Source organism: Capra hircus, chromosome 25 (genome assembly GCF_001704415.2).
Source record: "Capra hircus breed San Clemente chromosome 25, ASM170441v1, whole genome shotgun sequence".
NCBI classification, from domain to species: Eukaryota; Metazoa; Chordata; class Mammalia; order Artiodactyla; family Bovidae; genus Capra; species Capra hircus.
The window spans coordinates 38,945,547-38,967,662 of NC_030832.1; the positions used below are offsets into that span (position 1 = coordinate 38,945,547).

Sequence of the window (22,116 nt, forward strand, 5' to 3'; positions counted from 1 at the left end):
TGGGTCTTATGTATTTTCTCCTTTTCCCCAAAGAGAAGTATAACATGCTAATAAGGTTGTCTCCACTGAATACAAATATCTTGCTTTGATGCTGGGGAGGGGCAGACTTCCAGAACCATGTTTAATCATTGTTTAGGATAGTATGCATTCCTTTTAAAAAATTTTCTTAATACTTACTTTTGGCTGTGTTGGGTCTTATAGTTCTGACTCTTGGGCTTAGTTGGCCTGAGGCATGTGGGATGGAACGTGAGTCCTCTGCACTGGAAGTCTGTCGTAACCACTGGACCAGAGAAGTCCCAGTGAGGCCCAATCTTAGTGATCGGTCTAGCAGCCACGTGGGGCTTTGGGGCAGATGCTGGAGAACGCATGGTCCTGTGGGGCACCTGCCTCCTTCGAGGCTTCCGCGTGGTCTTCAGGTTGTAGGGGTGGGATGGGAGCGGGCCTCTTCTACAGGCCCCAGAGCTTCAGACAAGTCTGAGGTTCTACCACTTAGGTTTTCATCCTTAGTCTCAGGGTCCCACCTCTTCCTTATCAGAGCCGTGACTGTGGTGCTGGCGAGTAATCATGACTAAGGAGTTGACCATTTCTAAAGTTCAGCTCCTTTTTAAAAAAATTATTCTTAATTTATTTATGGCTGGGCTGGGCCTTCGTTGCCGTGTGAAGGCTTTCTCTAGCTGCGGCGAGCGGGGGCTCCTCCCTAGTCGCCGCGCTCCGGCTTCTCACGGTGGCGGCTTCTCTCGGCGCAGAGCACAGACTCTAGAGCGCAGGCCTCAGCAGCTGTGGACACACGGGCTTAGCTGCCCTGCAGCAGGTGGAGTCTTCCCGGACCGGGGCTCAAACTCATGGGCCCTGTTCCGGCAGGCGGATACTCAACCGCTGGACCACCAGGGAAGTTCCACAGTTTTAGTTCCTTTTCAGTGAGTCTGAGCCTGGTCCTCAGAACTGTCTGCCCTCTGACTGCAGGTGACTGCTGCTTCAGTTCAGTTCAGTTGCTCAGTCGTGTCCGACTCTTTGCGACTCCATGAATCGCAGCACGCCAGGCCTCCCTTCCCATCACCAACTCCCGGAGTTCACTCAGACTCCACGTCCATCGAGTCTGTGATGCCATCCAGCCATCTCAGCCTTGGTCAACCCCTTCTCCTCCTGCCCCCAATCCCTCCAAGCATCAGAGTCTTTTCCAATGAGTCAACTCTTTGCATGAGGTGGCCAAAGTACTGGGGTTTCAGCTTTAGCATCATTCCTTCCAAAGAAATCCCAGGGCTGATCTCCTTCAGAATGGGCTGGTTGGATCTCCTTGCAGTCCAAGGGACTCTCAAGAGTCTTCTCCAACACCACAGTTCAAAAGCATCAATTCTTCGGCGCTCAGCCTTCTTCACAGTCCAACCCTCACATCCATACATGACCACTGGAAAAACCATAGCCTTGACTAGACGGACTTTAGTCGGCAAAGTAATGTCTCTGCTTTTGAATATGCTATCTAGGTTGGTCATAACTTTTCTTCCAAGGAGTAAGTGTCTTTTAATTTCATGGCTGCAGTCACCATCTGCAGTGATTTTGGAGCCCCAAAAAATAAAGTCTGACACTGTTTCCACTGTTTCCCCATCTATTTCCCATGAAGTGATGAGACCGGATGCCTTGATCTTTGTTTTCTGAATGTTGAGCTTTAGGCCAACTTTTTCACTCTCCACTTTCATTTTCATCAAGAGGCTTTTGAGTTCCTCCTCACTTTCTGCCATAAGGGTGGTGTCATCTGCATATCTGAGGTTATTGATATTTCTCCCAGCAATCTTGATTCCAGCTTGTGTTTCTTCCAGCCCAGCGTTTCTCATGATGTACTCTCCATATAAGTTAAATAAGCAGGGTGACAATATACAGCCTTGACGTACTCCTTTTCCTATTTGGAACCAGTCTGTTGTTCCATGTCCAGTTCTAACTGTTGCTTCCTGACCTGCATACAGATTTCTCAAGAGGCGGGTCAGGTGGTCTGGTATTCCCATCTCTTTCAGAATTTTCCACAGTTTCTTGTGATCCACACAGTCAAAGGCTTTGGCATAGTCAATAAAGCAGAAATAGATGGTTTTCTGGAACTCTCTTGGTTTTTCCATGATCCAGCGGATGTTGGCAATTTGATCTCTGGCTCCTCTGCCTTTTCTAAAACCAGCTTGAACATCAGGAAGTTCACGGTTCACGTATTGCTGAAGCCTGGCTTGGAGAATTTTGAGCATTACTTTACTAGCATGTGAGATGAGTGCAATTGTGCGGTAGTTTGAGCATTCTTTGGCATTGCCTTTCTTTGGGATTAGAATGAAAACTGACCTTTTCCAGTCCTGTGGCCACTGCTGAGTTTTTCAAATTTGCTGGAACAGGCTGCTAAGCAGATCCTTTTGGCTTTGCTGTATATTGGTAAGAAATTGCCTGGAGGCAGTTGTTTTGCCTCTTTCAAGCATAAGTGGCCACCTAATTTCAGTTTTAAAAAACTTCCCCCACGTCCTCAAACACCAGAGAGATTGGATAAGCCAGTGCACCCCCATCTACCACTCTCCCATCCAGCTGCCCCAAGATAATGGTCATCACACAGCTGTCAGCATCCTAGCAAGCACCTGAAATCCTATCCTTAAGACTCTGCTTCTTAGGACCACTCCGTGTACCGACTCTCTTTAAGTTGGGCCACTGAGAAGCAAGGCTTGAGACAGAATTCCGATGCCTGCGTTACATGGAGGGGGAGTGTTCTGGGGAGAAAGAGAATGGAGGAAGGACGGTCAGGAAAAGGAGTTAAGTAAGGATGCAGTCTCAGGGGGAGATGAGCTTGCTTCTGATTTCATTGGCTCTGGACCAATTTCATGGACAGCTGGCCAAGAACAGCTGTTAGAACTGGGTAGCTCTGCGTTCTTAGCGGCCAGCAGACAGAGCAGCTGGGAGTGGAGGTCAGAGTCGCCATTGGCCAGCCAGGGTTAGATCTAGACAGCCATTCAGCACCACACAGGCTCCCTCGGTATCTAGAGGTGCTTGGAAAACCTAATTTATTCCTTTTGGACACCGTTTGCGCTTTGATCACGTGACTACCTGGACTGGGAGGCGGAGCACTTGGTGTCACTTTCTGTGCGTGAGCTCAGTCATGTCCAGCTCTTTGCGACCCGGTGGACTGTAGCCCACCAGGCTCCTCTGTCCCTGGGATTCTCCAGGCAAGAATACTGGAGTGGGCTGCTGTTTCCTGCTCCAGGGGACCTTCCCAAACAGGGATGGAGCTCAAGTCTTCTGCACTGGCAGGCAGAGTTTTTAACCACTGAGCCACCTCGGAAGCCCCTGGTGTCAGTTAACCTCTCGCGTAAAGACAGTGTTGGTCACGGTAACCAGCTAAGTAACTCGTGTAGGTCCCACGGCTTGTAAGACAAGCAGAGTGGACGTAGCAGTCTGCAGCCTCACTTGGTTGAACTCTGGTCTGGAGGAAAATGAGTTTCTGTGGCAAAAGCCAAAGACCTGGCTGTTTGAAGGCCATCCTTTGTCAACTTCTGAACTTAAGTCATAGGTTTGCTACAGTAAGTGGCCCTGAAGTTCTTTAGAGGAACTTTGTTTTAAGAGTTCTTTGTTTTCAAGGCATAGAGGAAGGAGGAGGTAGAAGGCCATGGGACAACCCCGCCTCTCAAAATAATTCTGTTCTAGATAGAGAATGCCAATTAAAAAAAAAAAATATCCCTGGGGCAAGAGAGGATGAGATGGTTGGATGGCATCACTGACTCAATGGACATGAGTTTGCCCAAACTCCTGGAGATAGTGAAGGACAGGGAAGCCTGGCATGCTGAAGTCCATGGGGTCACAAAGAGTCAGACACGACCGAACGACTGAACAACAATTCTACTATATTAAGAGGCTGGTGGCAGGGGCAGTTTGTCAATAGGATGTAAAGTGGAAGATGAAATTAGAAGCCAGACTTCTTATGTGGCTTCCAAAGAAAGCATTTTGAAATAATCACAAAGCTCAGGTGACTGTTAGGCATTTGACTCCTTAATTCCTTTTCCTTCTGTTTTTAATCACCTGAAAGTCATTTGGAAAAGGCAAGCAAATTACTGGCTCCATCCCTATGGCTGGTCTGTTCTTACAAATCTCTTAATAGTGTTGCCAGGACCATGCAGGTGAAATTTCATAAGCATTCTTCATCAGGAAGTAAATTGTGGTGTTAATCCCCAAGTAACGTCGCTCAATCCTGTCCGACTCTTTGCAACCCATTAGACTGTAGCCCACCAGGCTCCTCCGTCCATGGGATTTTCCAGGCAAGAATACTGGAGTGGGTTGCCATTTCCTTCTCCAGGGGACCTTCCCAAACAGGGATCGAACCTGGGTCTCCGGCATTGCAGGCAGATTCTTTACCATCTGAGCCACCAGAAAGATCTTTAATCCCCAAAGTGGGTTCTGAATTTTGGAGGCTTGAAATTCACTTTTTCCTTTCTTGTTTCCTTAAACTTCAGTGTTCTAATCCAAATGTACAGCTGATCACTTGAGTGACTTTTCTTAACGGTAAAATTTAGAGCTACTTAGATATAGGGGGAGCAGTAAGATTCTGATGGGCGCGGGGGGCGGGGGGTGCGCTAATGGAAGAAGAGGCATGGAGTGGGATGTTTGTAGGCAGTTTCGGCTGGGCCCTAAGAGGAAAGGGAACTGGAGGCCTTCCATGCCAGGAAGAGCAGACTTTTCTGTGGGTCAAGAAAGTAGCTAAAGGCTCTTAGGAAGGGAGCGACATCTGACCTGTCTTTTTTTAAAAAGAGGATCCTGGCCACAAGTGTGAAGGTTGAAAGTGGGCAGCAGGGTGACTGGAAGGAAGGCGAGCGGCCAGGCTAGGAAGGGACGAGAGCCCCCCTGGGTAGGTTCAGGTGGAAGTGACTTAATGTAGTAGGGTCGGGAGAAGGAGAGAGACAGAGGAAGCACTCAGGTTAGTGCAGGAGAGGGCCGCGTCTGCTCATCAAAGCAGGGAACCACACGAGGAGGAGCAGGATGGTGGTGGTGGAAGGGAGATGCCACAGTCAATTCTGTTCTCTGCTCGGCCTCGCGATGGAGACATCCAATAAGCGGCTGGATCTGGCCCTCGGGAACAAGAGCCGGTCTAGCTGCCCCCAAAGGCGCCCGGCTCCGAGCTGAGATGATCTCGTGGCGGGATGGGCCGGGCCGGGGTGGTGGTTGGGGGTCTGCCTCTTCTGGAGCCCGTGTGGAAAAATTCTCCGCTTGCAGGAACTCGGCTGGCGAAGTCCGAAGGTCCCCCGCTGGCTCCGGCGTCCTTAAATGCCGGGTCGCTAGACCGAGGAGAATCTCTTCCGGAGACCTGCCGTTTTAGGGCTGGGGGGAACCCAGGTGTCCCCGCGTGGTCGCGTCCCCCCGGCGGGGGCCAGACCGGGCGCACGCCGGGCAGCGGCGGGGGGCGCTCTCGGGCCTCCCCTCGCGCTCCGCGGCCGCTGGGGAAGGACCTCAGCGCACCCGCGCCGCGCGCGCGGCCCGGCGCCGCCAATCAGCGCGTCGCTCCCGCGGCCGCCCCGGCGCTCCAGTGACGCGTGCGCCAGCCCGCGCCCGCGGCGCCTTGGGCGACGGCCCCTCCCGCGCCCGCCCGGCCCGTTAGCTGCGCGCCGCGCCTCTTGTGCGACGGCCCCTGGGCGGCGGCGGCGGCGCGTGCGGGGCGCGGCCTTGGCGCGCCCCCTGGCGGCCCGGCGGGGCGCTGCGGGCGCGGCGCTGACCCGGAGGCGGCGGCGGCGGTGCCCGGATGGAGGCACGTCATTGTCCCCCGCCGGGCGGCTGGGCTGTGTGCGGCGGCGGCGGCGGCGGCGGCCGAGGGGGATGGAGCGAGCGCCGAGCCGGGTCAGGTAAGCTCCCGCCTCCTCCCCGCCCGCCGCCGGCCGGCGTGGGGCCCGCGGATCGCCCGGCTCGCCCCGGCCGCCGCCGGCCGGGCCGCCTCTCAGCCAGCGCGGCCCGCCGGGGGGCTGGCGCGGCCCCTCGCCCGCCGTCCCCGCTCCGCAGCGGGCTGGGCCGCCCGGGACCCCGCCGCGCGGGTGGCAGCGCTGCCGCCGCCGGCCGGCCGGAGCCAGGCCCGCCGGGGAGGGGGGCGGCGGCCGCGGCGCCGCGGGAGCCGGGCTGCGCGGGGGAGGCCGGGCTGCCCCCCGGTTGCCATGGACACTGCCCTCCCGGCGCCCCCGCCCGGCCCAGCCCGCCCACTCGGGCCGTGGGCCGGGTCCGGGGCGGCCGGGCCGGCACCGGTCTGTCCCGGGTGGGCGTGTGCCGGCCGCCGGCCGCGGAGCACCCCCCACCCCGCGTGGCTGCCACCTCCCGCCCCCCTCCCCCCGCCCCGAGCGCCCCCCGGAGCCCCGGGCTCGCCTCCCTGCCCCCTCAAAGAGACAAACTTTCCCACCGGGTCGGCCCGCCGCGCCAGCGCCGGTCCGCTCCGCCCTCGCGGGGCCGGCCACCTGGCCGGGTCCCCGCTGGGCGTCCCGAGTTGCGCACGCCGGCCGCCGGGCGGAGCGGGCACCCACTCGCAGGGAGAGGAGGGGGCCGGCCCGGCGTCGCGGTCCCCTCTATTCCCCAAAACGTGTGTGCCGGGGTCCTAGTCTTTTATCTCCGGGGCAGGAAGAGCCAGCTTACCTGGAGAGGGGGTGGCGGGAGAGGGCAATCAAGATGTTTGAGAAGATTTGCCAGAACCCGAAGTTTTTACGGTCTTAGGACTTTAACCTCGCTTTATGATGAATGCAATCGAGATAGTTTTTGGTGAATAGCTCTTTTATTTTCCTGGAGGCCTATAAGGAGGGCTTACTTGTTGATGGGAAAAGCACGTTGGTTGTTTAAAGTAAATAACACTCAAATAACAGGAAAACTGGTTGAGAAACTAGTTAGCACCTGTTTTTCAAACTGAGCCCACTGTTTTAGCTTCTTCCACGTGTTAGTGGAGTCTCAAATCTTAACTTGTATATTTGGAACACCATTCTCTTTTGACTGTATTTATTCATTCAAAATGGATTGGTGATAATGAATCATCTGTCTCACTTGTTTGTGTTTAGAGCCAGTTTCACTTTCTTTTCTGTGTCATTGAATTAAGTCTACAGAGTTTGGTTTGTAGAAGTTTAAAGGTAGTCGATGTGTTTACTTACAAGTAATTAAAACCCAGGTTGTGACTTTTTAAAGCATATGTGTTTGAAAATGGAAATACAGCTAGAAGGTGGATTACATTGTTAATATATTAAAAACAGAATGTAACAGTTTCTTTTTGCATGTATTGATATTATTACCACAGTGTATGAGGAGAGCCATAATGTTTAGAGAGATGCTTATTCTTCTAAAAATGAAAAAGAAACATATTCTAGCCTCTTGTCACCACAAGGGAGAAGATATACCATAGGAGGGACAGCATTTTAAGACTTTCAAGTAAAATATTGTACTTAGAGCGAGTTACACTCAAAGGAAACACTTGTGAAGTCACCTTGTCTCATTCCTCCACACACCATCCAACCTTGATTCTTGTACCCAGTTTTTTTCAAACATGCTTTTGTAATTTTTTATCTGCCATCAGAAGATGTTGAGAGAAGTTTAAACTGTTCATTGAAGTAGTTGCTTAAAAGTCCTGAGATTTATAACAGTAATGTTTAAAAGCTTTCCTGAGAGTAAAGAGCACGTAACATCTGAATCCTACACAGCATAGTTTGGCTTCCAGAAAGGTTTCTCCGTAGCAGATGGAGTTCAGTTGAATGCCTGATGGTTTCAGGGGAAGAATTCATTGGCTGAATACACGTCATGAAGGAGAATGGATGGTTCTGGTTTTCCCAAGTTGTAATGCTGTTTGGTTGTCAGTGACTGAGTTGTATGTTTTACTTATTTTTTTTTTAAGAGTTGTTCCCCCTGACCACCCCCCCCCCCCAAAAAAAGGCAACTGCAGCAAGTAAAATAGTTTTATTAGGTCATTAGTGAATGATTGTCCTGAAAGGGATGTTCACCCCAGAAAATCAAGGGTTTTGCTATTTAACATTATTGTAAATAAGGCTAGGTTAATTTGCTTCTTCCTTTTCTTCCTCCTCGACTCCTTCCTCTCTTGTTTTCTTAGTCTTGCTTCTTGTTTCGTAGTTTCTTTTGACTGTCAAATGAGGGAAGTGTAATTTTTATTTGGATAATGTGGCTCCAGCTTTCTTCCTGAGTAAGGGTCCTGTACTGTATTTTACTTAGATTGACTTAACACTTCAATTCAGTTTTTCTTTTTGTTAAGATCTAATTAACATCTTTTCTGTTTTTACAGAAGATTCCACAATTTTTTCTTTATGGTTGTACTTTTTAGGGAGGTGATAATCTTGCTTTCATGTAAAATCACAACAAAATCAAGGCTTAAAAAAAACCCTTGTTGTGAGTAGACAGTGCATCATAACATTTGTTAAGGTGTCATATGCATGGGTATTTATTTCACTGTTTTGAATAGTTTTTGAAACAAGTTTTAATTCTACGTCAGAGTCCTTAAGGATTAAATGAGATACTTTATACAAATAGTCACCTGCAGCCTGGTGCAAAGAGCAGACACTGGTTCCATTCTCTCTTCGCAGCTCATTCACCTGTTCAGCATGTGTGGGGAGAGCTTTCCCTGTGCCAGGTGAGGGTGTACAAACAGGAACACGAGGGAGAGGAGCGTGGCAGCCTCCCCCGGAAACCAGCAAAGGGTGCCCCGCTGCTGGGGAGCTTCCAGGAGGGGTTCTCAGCCCGTCTTGGGGGAGGGGGCTGTCCAGGCAAGTGTCCCAGAGCAAATGCTGTCTAAAGGGAGCCGGGGGAGTGTTCACTGGCTGGAGGTGGAAGGGTGGGAGAGACCTGGGGGAAGACCAGCCTGTGCAGAGCCGGGGAGAGCAGGTAGGAGAGGGCAGCAGTGCCTGGGGAGGCTTCTGGGGCTGGCAGAGTGGGGGTGCAGGGGTCGGGGAGCTGTGAGAGGCGGGGCTCACCTGGAGGGTTACCTGCAGGGCAGTGGCCTGCTCAGCTGGCCGCCGCTGGGGGGCTGTGCACTGGGCCTTGGTGGAGCCCGAAGGAAGCGCAGCTGGGAGTGTGGGGCCTGGCGCCTGTGCCCAGCGGTGACTAGTTTGGGTTAGGGTGGCCCCATTTCGTAGGCCCAGTGGATTCTGTGCAGTCTCTCATAGGTCCCTGCGAATATTAAGTTAGTGACTAACATAATGCCCAGCATGTAGAAAGTGCTTAATTAATGGTAGTTCTAAGATTTTAGTAGGGTTCAGAGAGAAAATTATAGTCAAGTACTTTTATAACACTTGTTTGTTTTCCAGTTTGATGTCAGAAATGCCTTAACCGGCTTCATTTTAAAAAGTCATGTATACCAAATAAATGAGCCTCTTCAGAAAATATGTTTCAAAAGTGAGACTTCCTATATTTTTTTAAAAAGTAATATAGTTCAAACAATGTCATTTTGAACTTGAAGCTTAAAGTTAGGTTTTCTTTTCAGGTAGTTGAGACTTTTCCCTGAGGAATTATATATGAATTGAAAATTGAGCCAAAGGTATTAGTGCATTTCACATTCTAGGTTTAAGCAAAAGAGAGAAAAAGACAGTTACTTCGTGAATGTAAAGAATTGAAAATTGAGGTACTTGATTGTAAATCAAAATATTAGATTTTCAGAGGGCGTGAAATAGAATGACATGATCTAATCAAATACTTCACTGAAGATTTTATGATGAAAAATTGTTGGCATGTTCCGATTAGCACAGTGGTAAATACCCCAAGAAAATTATTACAGAGCTAAAAAAAGATACTGTTGCTTTTATATTGGAGTGATTTATTGGAAAATTAGCCTGCTTTTAATTATTTTCCAAGATTTAATGGTAGAATAAGTAGATTACTTTTCTTGACCTTATGAAGCAAATGTATGTTTTTTGTCTTTTACAGAGCTGAACAATGACCATAGTTGACAAAGCTTCTGAATCTTCAGACCCATCAACCTATCAGAACCAGCCTGGCAGTTCTGAGGCTGTCTCACCTGGAGACATGGATGCAGGTTCTGCCAGCTGGGGTGCTGTGTCTTCGTTAAATGATGTTTCAAATCACACACTTTCTTTAGGACCAGTACCTGGTGCTGTAGTTTATTCAAGTTCATCTGTACCTGAAAAATCAAAACCATCACCACAAAAGGATCAAGGTATTACTTTTTAAAAGACGGAATCACTACAGGAAACTCCTGTATAAATGCTGTCCATAAGTTGGTAGTTTCAGAGAGGGGCTTATTTTGCAAGATAAATTATTGCCACCTGAGTGGCCAGCAGAGTTACGTTATTTGACGGGCTTCATTTTCCTCTGCTTCTGCTTCATGATTAACATACGTATCATAACAGGGTAAGATTATTTTTAGTTACTATTAATTTCTTTAATTATCCTAATTTTTTGAAGGATAAACTTTATTCTGGTGAGAATGGAGATGGACAAGCGTTTCATTAACTTGTCAATTAACTGCCGTGCCCTAAGTAAATGTCTGCCTCTTAAAAATTTAAAAACAGTTGACTTTTGACAAGTGAGCTCTGCCCAACTTTGTTTTCAATTTTTTGTTTGTTTTTTCCCCAGTTAAAGTCATCTGTAGCCATAAAGCTCTTTGAAAGAGAGCAGATCACGTAAATATTACATTATGTATCAAACCATATAGATGTGGTTACATGTGTTAAAACTCATCCAGATAAGTAAGATGGGGACACCTTAGCTGGCGCTCCTAATACTCGGGGATTTGAAAGCTTTGCAGTTGTGAGAAAAGATTGATTCCCACTCAGGACACTGTTCATGGAGGATGGCTCGGCCCCGGGATTGTTTGAGTCCTCTTGGTGCATGTGATGCTGTGATGTGGGCTGGGGGGTGCGATTTGCTGAAGGTGTTTGGTGGGGACTTTGTCTCACAGAACAGTTTTACTGACTGTTGTCCAGAGAGGTTTAGAGACCTTTATAAGCAGGACTCTGCCACAGGGCGTCTTCTCGCAGACCCAGCCTCCTCTCGCCTTACTGGGGCCCCTCTCCCTCAGGACTGACTGGTTGTCGCCCCGCCTGGCCATTTTTGGGGCCCTTGCCACACGTTTTCAAGGCTCATGTCTCTGTTCCTAACTTGGCTCGCCCTTCTTCCCAAAGCTGAAGCCTGCCGTTTTGCGTCCTTAAATGCTCAGGATCGCTGTTGCAAGCCGAGAACTATCTAGTGTGCGTCTTAGCCGGGTGTCACTGAGGAGCTGGCGGACTTCTGAGAAACACTCTGGCTGAGGATGATTTTGGCCTCTCCTAAATAAGTTGTTTTTGCGCTTCACCTGAGTTTTATTAGCATAGTTGTCAATCAGCCATTTGAGTCTTAAAAATAGATAAAAAATTGTTTGTGTATAGTATCTTTACGAGTATGTTATCCTGGTGCCTGAAATCCCGCTTCCTTACTGGTAAAGCTGGGATGACGTCACTGCCAGCCTCTAGACTCGAGACTGACCCACAGCGAGTGAGGACTGAGTGAGACGGCGGGCGGCGGTGCTGGGGCCGGACTGTCTGCGCCCACCGCAGGTGTCACCGGGCGGCGACGTGCCTGCGCTTGCTGTTGTGGGGGTGTTTATTTCAGTAGATATAAGAGGATAACTATAATGAACTCTCAGGCACCCGTCGTCAGCTTTGTTTATCGACTCCTGGCCACTCATACCTCCACCCACTTAACTCCTCTCCTCACTTCCCAACCGTTCAAAGCAAATCTAAGAATATCTACTTCATCTATAAATATTTTAATGTGTTTATCTAAATCATTCTTTTCTGAAAATTAGAATGTTTTTCTATGAAAAGTCCAGTCAATATTCAGATGTCCCCAGGTGTCATAGAATGGTTTTTAACAGTTGGTCATTGAAAATCAACTTCCAAACAAGGTCTACCCTTTGCATTTGGTGAATGTCTTTTTTAAGTTTTTTAAAATCTGTTAAATACTGTCCCCCCTCCCACACACACTCTTGTCCTTGAAATTTATTTATCAGAAAAACCAAATCATTTAGAATTTCCCGCATTCTAGGCTTACTTTTAAAATGTCCCTTTCTCCACTGCGTTTCTGGTTAGCTGGTCATAAGAATCTTGGTCAGATTCAGGTGTGATGTGTTGTTATTTATTTAGCTTCAGAAGTGTACAAAGCTTTCGTTTTAAATGTTTGTTTTTCTAGCCCTAGGTGATGGCATTGCTCCGCCACAAAAAGTTCTCTTCCCATCTGAGAAGATTTGTCTTAAATGGCAGCAGACTCATAGAGTAGGAGCTGGGCTCCAGAATTTGGGCAATACCTGCTTTGCAAACGCAGCACTGCAGTGTCTAACTTACACACCACCTCTCGCCAACTACATGCTGTCGCATGAGCACTCCAAGACATGTAAGTGTCCCGCGTTATGCTACGCGTGTGCTGGCGTTTCGGTATGCTAGCCTACTTTCATTTTTCTCTCTGAAAAAATTAAGTCAAGAATTTGGTCATCACTAAGTTGGTGTCTTTTAGAAACCACGGAGGAAGACTCAAAGGTTTGCATGCAGGTTGCGTGAAAAACATTTTGCATGTAATTTAATCTGTGGAATTATTTAAGAAGAAACGTGTATTTTTTTCAGCATTTGGCATTTCTGAATACACTGCTGACTTTCTACACTTGCTAAAAATCGTGCCATAAATATCTACTACCAACAGCTTGGGACAAACAGGGTTGAGTCCTGCCTCTCCTGGCGTCCATCCTGTGTTGAAGGCTTGATTCATTTACAGGCTTTAGGCATAAGAGGAGCCTCTGGTCACAGCTCCTAACCCCTGGAAATTTGTGCAGGACTTTCCCTTTGGTGTGTGAGAGCTCAGTTTCCAACCTAGAGGGCAGGAAATTCGTTAAAACATGTTATGTCTTTAAAAACATGTTATGTCTTTCAAAGAGCATGTTTTACTTTAACTAGGGGAAAGTCAACTCAGTGGTCAACTAGTGAAATTCAGAATTTAGAATGTATCCATTTTTTGTTGAGGTTTTGAACTTCTACATAAAGTATTATAAATTCCACTTCACCTTTTATAAATGAAAACTCCCTGTTCTTTGATCTATGATAATATGTATGTTCAGGTGCTAGGCCTTCATTATTGGGGTGAAAAAAAAAGCCCTTGATTTCTTTCTGAATAGTTCTTTACTTTTTTGTGTGTGGCTTGTGGGATCTTAGTTCTCCCACCAGGGACTGAATCCCGGGCTCTTGGGAGTGAAAGTGCTGAGTCCTAACCACTGGACCACCAGGAAATTCCCGAATAGTCCTTTACTTGATGGAGAATTTAGACGCATTCTTTTAAAACTTTTTCCCCCCCAAAGAGCAAAATAATGGCTGTGTAAAGAATTTGGAAAGTACAGAAAATTTTAAAGTAACCAAAGGAAAATCACTGAGACTGTCAACCACCAGGAGATGTTTGCTCTGCCATGGGGTTCAGATTACAGAACGAGGAGCTCTTTGCCCTCATTTTTTCCTTTTCCAAGTCCATAGTTGAGCATCATGTTAATATGTAATAATTGACATAACATGGACAGCTTTCTGATCATTTTTGCACTTAATAAAATGGGGGTGTGAATGAGAGTCCAGCCCTGGCACCTGGACGTCGAGAGAGAGGGATGGAGACAAAGATGCAGCTGCCTGGGGTTCCAGAGTCAGGTGCTCGTCTTTTACAGGCCATCACTAGTTTTCCCTCGTTATCAATGAACAAGAAACTGCACATCCGTAAAATACACAGTTCGATGCATCTTGACGTTTGTGCGCACCCATGAAACGACTACCACAGTAATGAACTCTTTCATCGCCCCGGAAAGTCTCAGTGTGTCTTTGAAATCAGTCCTTCCAGCCCTTCCTGCCCCGAATTCCTTCCAGGCCGTGCAGCCACTGATGGGCTTTCTGTTTTACTGCAGAAGAGCTTGTATTTCCTAGAATGTCATCTATGGGAGATTGCACAGTATTCATGTTTATATTGCCTGGCTTTTTTCACTCAGCACAGTTATTTCAGTATCAGTCTGTGTTGCTGCCTGTATTAGTGGTCACTTTTTATTGCTGTGTAGTATTCCACTGTATGGATCCATGTACCACAGTTTGTTTCTCCATTCACTTGTTGACGGACCTTTGGGTTATTTCCCTTTCGGGGTCATCATAAGTGAAGCTGCTGTGAGGTTTCTGTAAGGACGTGTGTCTACTTCTTGTGGGTAAGCATCTAGAAAAGGAATGGTCTGGTCCCATAATATGGGTGCACTGCACTTTAAGACACTTCCAGACTGGGAAGAGGATTATGAGATCTCACATTCCCACTAGCAGTGAACAAAAGTTTCATTTGCTCCACATCCTCCCTGATCCTCTCTGATTTTAGCAGCTCTTCACAGGTGTGTAGTGTGATAGTATCTTTCCGTGGCTTGAGTTTGCATCTCTGTTAGTGAATAATGGTGTTGAACATCCCTCCATATGGTTCTTCAGCAGCTGTGTGTGCTTTGCCCAAGGGCTTGCTCCTATCTTTGGCCTGATTTAAAATTGGATAATTCTCTTGTTGTTGAATTTTGAGAGTTCTTTATATATGCTGGATAGAAGTCCTTTATCCAGTACATGATTTGCAAATGTGATTTCTCAAACTGGAGAAAATAGCCTCTTCACACTGTCTTTCAAATAACATGTTTTATTTACTTCAGTATTTTTCTTTTTTGTCTCTTGTACGCTCAGTGTTGTATTTAAGAAATCTTTGCCTAACCAAAGGTTGCAAAGATTTCCTCTATTGCTTTTTTTTAGCAGTCTTATACTTTTAGTTTTTATGTTTAGGTCAGTGATCCATTTTGAGTTAATTTTTGTCTGTGGTGTAGAGTTCATGTTTTTCAATATGAATATCCAATTGTTCCAACACTGTTTGTTCGAAAGATAGCCCTTTCTCCGCTGAATTATTTTTGTACCTTTGTCAAAAATCGATTGATTGTATCCATATGGATCTGTTTCTGACCTGTTTTGTTACACTGATCCACTATCTGTCTTGACTCCATAACACAGTGTCTTTTAAACACATTCTTTCTTTTATTTATTATTTGCATTTTGAACTGCTCTGGGTCTTCATTGCTGCACCGGCTTTCTCTCTTTGCAGCGAGCGGGGCCTGCTCTTTCTTGGGGTGCAAGTGCTTCTCATGAGGTGGCTTCTCATTGCAGAACACAGCTGTAGGGCCCTCTGGCTTAGTTGCCCCACAGCCTGATAACAGCAGTGTCTGGTTACTGTGTATTTAAAAGTTTTGAAACTAGGTAGCTTTTTCAACTTTGCTCTCTTTTTTCAAAGCTGTTTTGGCTATTCTTTGTCTTTTGCATTTCCAAATTAACTTTGAAATCAGTTTGTCAATTTCTACAAAAAAGCCTCCTGAGAGCTTGGCTAGGATCGTGTGGACTCTGTAAATCAGTCTGAGATGTACGGCGGCTAAACTGTGTTGTCTTCTGACCCACAAGCACAGTGCGTGTCTCTGTTTGTTCAGGTTCGCTTTGGTTTTTCTTGCACTGCTTCGTAGCTTTCAGTATACAAGTATAATGTGCACATCTTACAGTCGGATTTATTGCTAAGTATTTCATATTTTTGAAAGCTATTATAAATGGTAATATATATTTTGACCTTCCAGTTTTGATTGTTTATTGCTAGAACGTAGAAATGCAGTTGACTCTTGTTTATTGATCTCGTATCCTACAAGTTTTCGAGCTCCTTGATTGTAGTATTTTCTTTTTAAATGCAGTTACCTGATTGGTTACCCATGTGATTGCGTAGAGGCATGTCATTCAGTTGCCAGATGTTTGGGGATTTTTCAGAAATTGTCCTGCTACTGATTACTAATTTAATTCCATCGTGGTCAGAGAAGATATTTTCATTGTTTGAATCCTTTGAAACTTGAGACTTGCTTTATGCACTAGAATGTGGTTTAGTTTGTTAAATATTCCACGTGTGCTTAATAAGGATGTGTATTCTGCATTGGTTGGCGTTTCTGTAAATGCTGATTATGTTTAGTTAGTTGATAACGTTGTTAAGATAGTCTTTTATGTCTTTCCTGCTTTTCTGTCTACTTGTTCTATCAAATTTTGAGAGAGATACATTGAAATAAAATACGTGGAATAAAATTCTTATAAATAGCCTATAGTTCTTATTTTTTAATCCAGTCTTACGGTCTCTATCTTTTATTTTATTTTATTTTTTTTCCATCTTTTATTTTAGAGTGTAAATCATTTATATTTAACAAGAGTATTGATATGATTGGGTTTTTTGTTTACCATCTTGCTATTTGTCTTACGTTTGTCCTGTATCCTTTGCTCCCTTTATCATCGGTTTCTGCCTTCTTTGGAATGAGTGATTATATGATATTTCCTCTACTTTACTGGCATATCTTCTCAACTTTGTTTTCTCCTTTTAGTGCTTGCTCTAGGGTTTAACACGTATCTTTAGCTTGTCGCAGCCTTCTTTACAGTACTGTTCCATTTTTCATGTCTCGTAAGGACTCTGTGACAGCACACCTTGGTGGCCTCTCGCTAGGAGGCGTTCGTGCTACTGTTGGCATACATTTTATTTTTACTTATCTTGTTACCACATAGTATGTTGTGTTATTTTGCTTTAAATAAAAGTTGAAAGTTTTAAGAGGTTTGTTAAGGTTTCTTTACCAATCTTTTATATTTTCTTACTCTTCTCATTTCTGTTGCTTTTAATTCCTCTGTGTAGATCCAGGTACCAGCTGAAATTTTCTTATGCCTGGAGGAATTCTCTTAACTGTTTTCGCTGATTTTTGTTTTGTTTTCTTATTCCTGGTCCGAAATGTCTTTGTTTTGCCTTGTTTGAAGTTAAGCTTTTTATTTTAAGGTAAGTTTAGATTTCCATGCAGTTGTAAGAAATCGCACAGAGACTTCCCACGTCCCCTTTCCCAGTTACCCTGAGTGGTGACGCTGCACTTCAGTCTGCAGCCAGGATATTGATACTGATACAGTCAAGGTATGGAACATTTCCATTCCTAAGGAAATGTTTCCCTTTCATAACCAAGCCCATTTCCCTCAAGCCCCTACATCCTCCTTAATTCCTGGTAACCACTGGTTCTCAGTTATATTATTTTGTTGTTTCAAGAATGTTGAAAAAAAAAAAAAAAAGAATGTTGCATCTATTGAATTACATAATACGGAATTGGCTTCTTCACTTAAGCCTAAGTCTTTGGATAGTTCTTCACTTTGTTGTATATATCAATAATTTGTTCCTTTTTGTTGCTGAGTCGTATTCCCTGGTATGGATGAACCACAATTTGTTTAACCATTCATCCATTAAAGGATGTCTGGGTTGTTTCTAGTTTTGGATATTATGAATAGAGCTGCTGTAAACATTACTGTGTAGAGCATATGTGTGATCACAAGTGTATTTCTCTGGAATCAGTGCCCAGACTGCCGTTGCTGGGTCACGAGGCAGTTGCATATTTGTTTTTTTTGTTTGTTTTTTTTTTTGCATATTTGGTTTTATAAGAAATTGACTAATAGTTTCTTAGACGGCTGACCATTTTGCATTTCCACCATCAATGTATGAAGAGTTCCAATTGCTCTTCATTGTTGCCAACATTTGATGTTGTCACTATTTTTCATTTTAGCCATACTTTAATTATGCATACTATGATATCTCATTGTGGTTTTAATTTGGATTTCCCTAATGCCTAAAGGTCCTGAACTTCTCTCCCTGTGTGTTTATCATCTGTATATCCTCTTTGGTAAAATGTCTCTTTGTGTCTTTTGTTCGTTTTCAGTTGTGTTCTTTTGTTTTTATATTGTTGTTTTCTTCTTTATGAATTCTAGATAGTAGGTCTTTTGGGTATGTATTTCCAACATTTCCTGCCAGTTTGAAGCTTGTCTTTTTATCCCCTTACCCTTAGCAGGCTCTTTCACAGAACATAAGTTTTAAATTTTGGTGAAGGTGAGTTTTTCCTTTTATGGATTGTGTTTTTGCTGTTAAGTATAAGATCTCTTTGCATAGCCCTTGACCCTAAAGATTTTCTCCTGTTTTTTTTTCCTGAAAAGTTTTATGTTTTACGTGTAGATACACGATCCTTTTTATGTCAGTTTGGTTTTTTGTTTGTATGGTTGTGGATGTTCATTTGCTCTTGCTCCATTTGTTGAAAAGGCTAGCTTCTTCACTAAATAGCTTTCATACTTTTGTAAAAAATCACTTGGGTGTGGGTCTGTCTCTGGGTCCCCTGTTCTGTTCTGTTAAGGTACGTATCTGACCCTCAGTATGGTCTTTTGTTATTGTGACTGTGCAGATGAGATGTATCAGTCTGTAATCTTCTGTTTTTATACCTCCTTTGTTTGGTTTTGGTATTAGGATAATATTAGCTTTATATGATGGGCTCGATAAAGGACAGAAATGGTATGGACCTAACAGAAGCAGAAGATATTAAGAAGAGGTGGCAAGAATACACAGAAAAACTGTACAAAAAGATCTTCACGACCCAGATAATCACGATGGTGTGATCACTTACCTAGAGCCAGATATCCTGGAATGTGAAGTCAAGTGGGCCTTAGAAAGCATCACTATGAACAAAGCTAGTGGAGGTGATGGAATTCCAGTTGAGCTATTTCAAATCCTGAAAGATGATGCTGTGAAAGTGCTGCACTCAATGTGCCAACAAATTTGGAAAACTCAGCAGTGGCGACAGGACTGGAAAAGGTCAGTTTTCATTCCAATCCCAAAGAAAGGCAATGCCAAAGAATGCTCAAACGACTGCACAATTGCACTCATCTCACATGCTAGTAAAGTCATGCTCAAAATTCTCCAAGCCAGGCTTCAGCAATACGTGAACCATGAACTTCCAGATGTTCAAGCTGGTTTTAGGAAAGGCAGAGGAGCCAGAGATCAAATTGCCAACATCCGCTGGATCATGGAAAAAGCAAGAGAGTTCCAGAAAAACATCTATTTCTGCTTTATTGACTATGGCGAATCCTTTGACTGTGTGGATCACAAGAAACTGTGGAAAATTCTTCAACGGATGGGAATACCAGACCACCTAACCTGCCTCTTGAGAAACCTATATGCAGGTCAGGAAGCAACAATTAGAACTGGTCATGGAACAACAGACTGGTTCCAAATAGGAAAAGGAGTACGTCAAGGCTGTATATTGTCACCCTGCTTATTTAACTTATATGCAGAGTACATCATGAGAAACACTGGGCTCGAAGAAGCACAAGCTGGAATCAAGATTGCCAGGAGAAATATCAATAACCTCAGATATGCAGATGACACCACCCTTATGGCAGAAAGTGAAGAGGAACTCAAAAGCCTCTTGATGAAAGTGAAAGTGGAGAGTGAAGAAGCTGGCTTAAAGCTCAACATTCAGAAAACAAAGATCATGGCATCTGGTCCCATCACTTCATGGGAAATAGATGAGGAAACAGTGGAAACAGTGTCAGACTTTATTTTTGGGGGCTCCAAAATCACTGCAGATGGTGACTGCAGCCATGAAATTAAAAGACGCTTACTCCTTAGAAGAAAAGTTATGACCAACCTAGATAATATATTCAAAAGCAGAGATATTACGTCGCCAACAAAGGTCTGTCTAATCAAGGCTATGGTTTTTCCAGTGGTCATGTATGGATGTGAGAGTTGGACTGTGAAGAAAGCTGAGCCCCGAAGAATGGATGCTTTTGAACTGTGGTGTTGAAGAAGACTCTTGAAAGTCCCTTGGACTGCAAGGAGATCCAGCCAGTCCATCCTAAAGGAGACCAGTCCTGGGTGTTCATTGGAAGGACTGATGCTGAGGCTGAAACTCCAATACTTTGGCCACCTCATGCGAAGAGTTGACTCAATGGAAGAGACTCTGATGTTGGGAGGGATTGGGGGCAGGAGGAGAAGGGGTCGACAGAGGGTGAGATGGCTGGATGGCATCACCAACTAGAAGCACATGAGTTTGGGTGAACTCTGGGAGTTGGTGATGGACAGGGAGGCCTGGCGTGCTGTAATTTATGGGGTCGCAAGAGTTGGACTCGACTGAGCGACTGAACTGAACTGAGCTTTATAAAATATGTTTGGGATATGTTAACTCCTATTTTTTGGAAGAGATTGTATAGAATATTGATGTAAATTTTTATATAAACATTTAGTGTAGAATCCATCAGTGAAAATATTTTGGCCTTGAGATTTCTTTTTTGGGGGAGTTTTAAAGTTGCAGATTTAATTTTCTTAGTAAGTATAGGGCTATTCAGATTATTTTATTTTCGATGGGTTATGATAATTCCACTTTTTTGAGGAGTTAGTCCATTTCTCCTAAGTTGTCAAATTTACGTGAGTCAAGTTAATTACAGAATATGTTTATATATATTCTCTTGTGTTTCTTTTGATGTCTGCAGGGTCTGTGTTGATTTACTTGTTTTTGTTTCTGATATTGTCACAAGTGTAAATTTCCCTTTGTACGCTGCTTTAGCTGTGTCTCCAAACTTTTGATACGTTGTCTTTTCAGTTTTTATTTTAACCCTTTGAACCACAGGTTGTTCAGAAGTGTTACTCAGTTTCCAGGTATTTATAGACTTTCTTGTGTTCTCTCTCTGTCTCTCACTGATTTTTAGCATTTTCCATTCTGTACTTTTTATGATTTCTGCTGTCTTATTTTTTGAGGTTTGTTTGTGGCCCAGGATATAGTCTATCTTGGTGTATGTTCTGTGAGCCCTTGAAACACACGTGTTGGGTGGGGTATTCTATAAATGTTGATGGAATCTCGTTGGCTCGTGGTGTTGTCGAGTTCTCCTTGCTGGTTTTCTGGTTAATTGTTCAGTTGTTGACAGAAGGATGTTGAGGTTTCCAGCTCTAGTTGTGGATTTCTGTATATCCATTTTCAGTCCTGTCAGGGTTTGATTCATGTACTTTTCAGCTTTGTTGTTTGGTACAAACACGTTTAGGATTGCTTTTTCTTTCTGATGGACTGATCCTTCATCTAATGTCCTTTTCTCTGACAGCTTTCTTTGCTCTGAAGTCTGCTCTGTATGCCGTTAACATAGCCATTCCTGCTTTCTTTGGGTTAGTGTTTGCATGACATGTGTTTTTCCATCCTTTTTCTTTGAGCCTGTTTGTCTCATTACATTTGAAGTGAGTTTCTTACAGGCAAAATAGTTGAATCATGGTTTTAAATCTGCTTTGGTAGTTTAGACCTTTTAATTGGTATATCCATTAATATTTAAGGTAGTCATTTATACATCAGGACTCAAGCTTACCATTTTGTGTTTTGATTTCTGTTCAGTTATTCATTTCTCCCATCTCTCTGCCTACCTGTGGGTTACTTGAGTATTTTCAACTTTTGTTTACAGTTTGTTTTCGTGTTTATGTTTTTGAGTAGCTCTCTTTATATAGGCTTTTTAGAGGTTCCTCTGGGCTTACATTATGTGTAGCTTTTCACAGTTTACTAATGTTGTCATTTTACCAATTCAAGGGAAATGTAGAAACTTCACTTTTTGTCTGCTTTATTCTTCCCTAATTACCATGTAATTAAATATTTCCTTTACGTACATTTAGAACCGCATTTAGAGACAGTGTTATAATCCTTATTTCAATTGTCACATAATTTAGAAAACCCAAAAGAAGGAAAATGTATTTATCTATAGGCGAGAAGGCAATGGCACCCCACTCCAGTACTCTTGCCTGGAAAATCCCGTGGATGGAGGAGCCTAGTAGGCGGCAGTCCATGGGGTCGTGAATAGTCGGACACGACTGAGCGACTTCACTTTCACTGTTCACTTTCATGGTTTGGAGAAGGAAATGGCAACCCACTCCAGTGTTCTTGCCTGGAGAATCCCAGGGACGGGGGAGCCTGGTGGGCTGCCGTCTATGGGGTTGCACAGAGTCAGACACGATTGAAGCGACTTAGCAGCAGCAGCAGCAGCATATTTTTGATTACTATGTTTTTTTCCTTCCTTCTTGATGTTCCAGGGTTGCTTTAAAAAAAAACAACCAAAACCCCAAATCACTTCCTTTTTGTTTAGAGCGCTTCTGACTTAGGGAAGGCGTTCTTGGAGTCCCTGTTTTAGGTAAGTCTGCTGTGACAGATTCTCCGCGTTTTGCTTCACTTGGAAGTGTCTCGATTTCATCGTCTTCCTGGAGGACCTTTCCCCTGGCCATAGGATTCTGGGCTTA

At 44.8% G+C, this 22,116-nt stretch overlaps 1 protein-coding gene across 1 annotated transcript in view; it reads left to right on the forward strand.

Annotated features, from left to right (window-relative positions):
- Positions 5,736-22,116, forward strand: part of USP42 (ubiquitin specific peptidase 42) — a 41,239-nt gene continuing 24,858 nt past the window's right edge. The window contains exons 1-3 of the mRNA XM_018040556.1: positions 5,736-5,843; positions 9,889-10,138; positions 12,151-12,351. Of these exons, the coding sequence (XP_017896045.1) occupies positions 9,898-10,138; positions 12,151-12,351 (442 nt within the window). The 5' untranslated portion in view covers positions 5,736-5,843; positions 9,889-9,897. The remainder of the gene's footprint in view (positions 5,844-9,888; positions 10,139-12,150; positions 12,352-22,116) is intronic.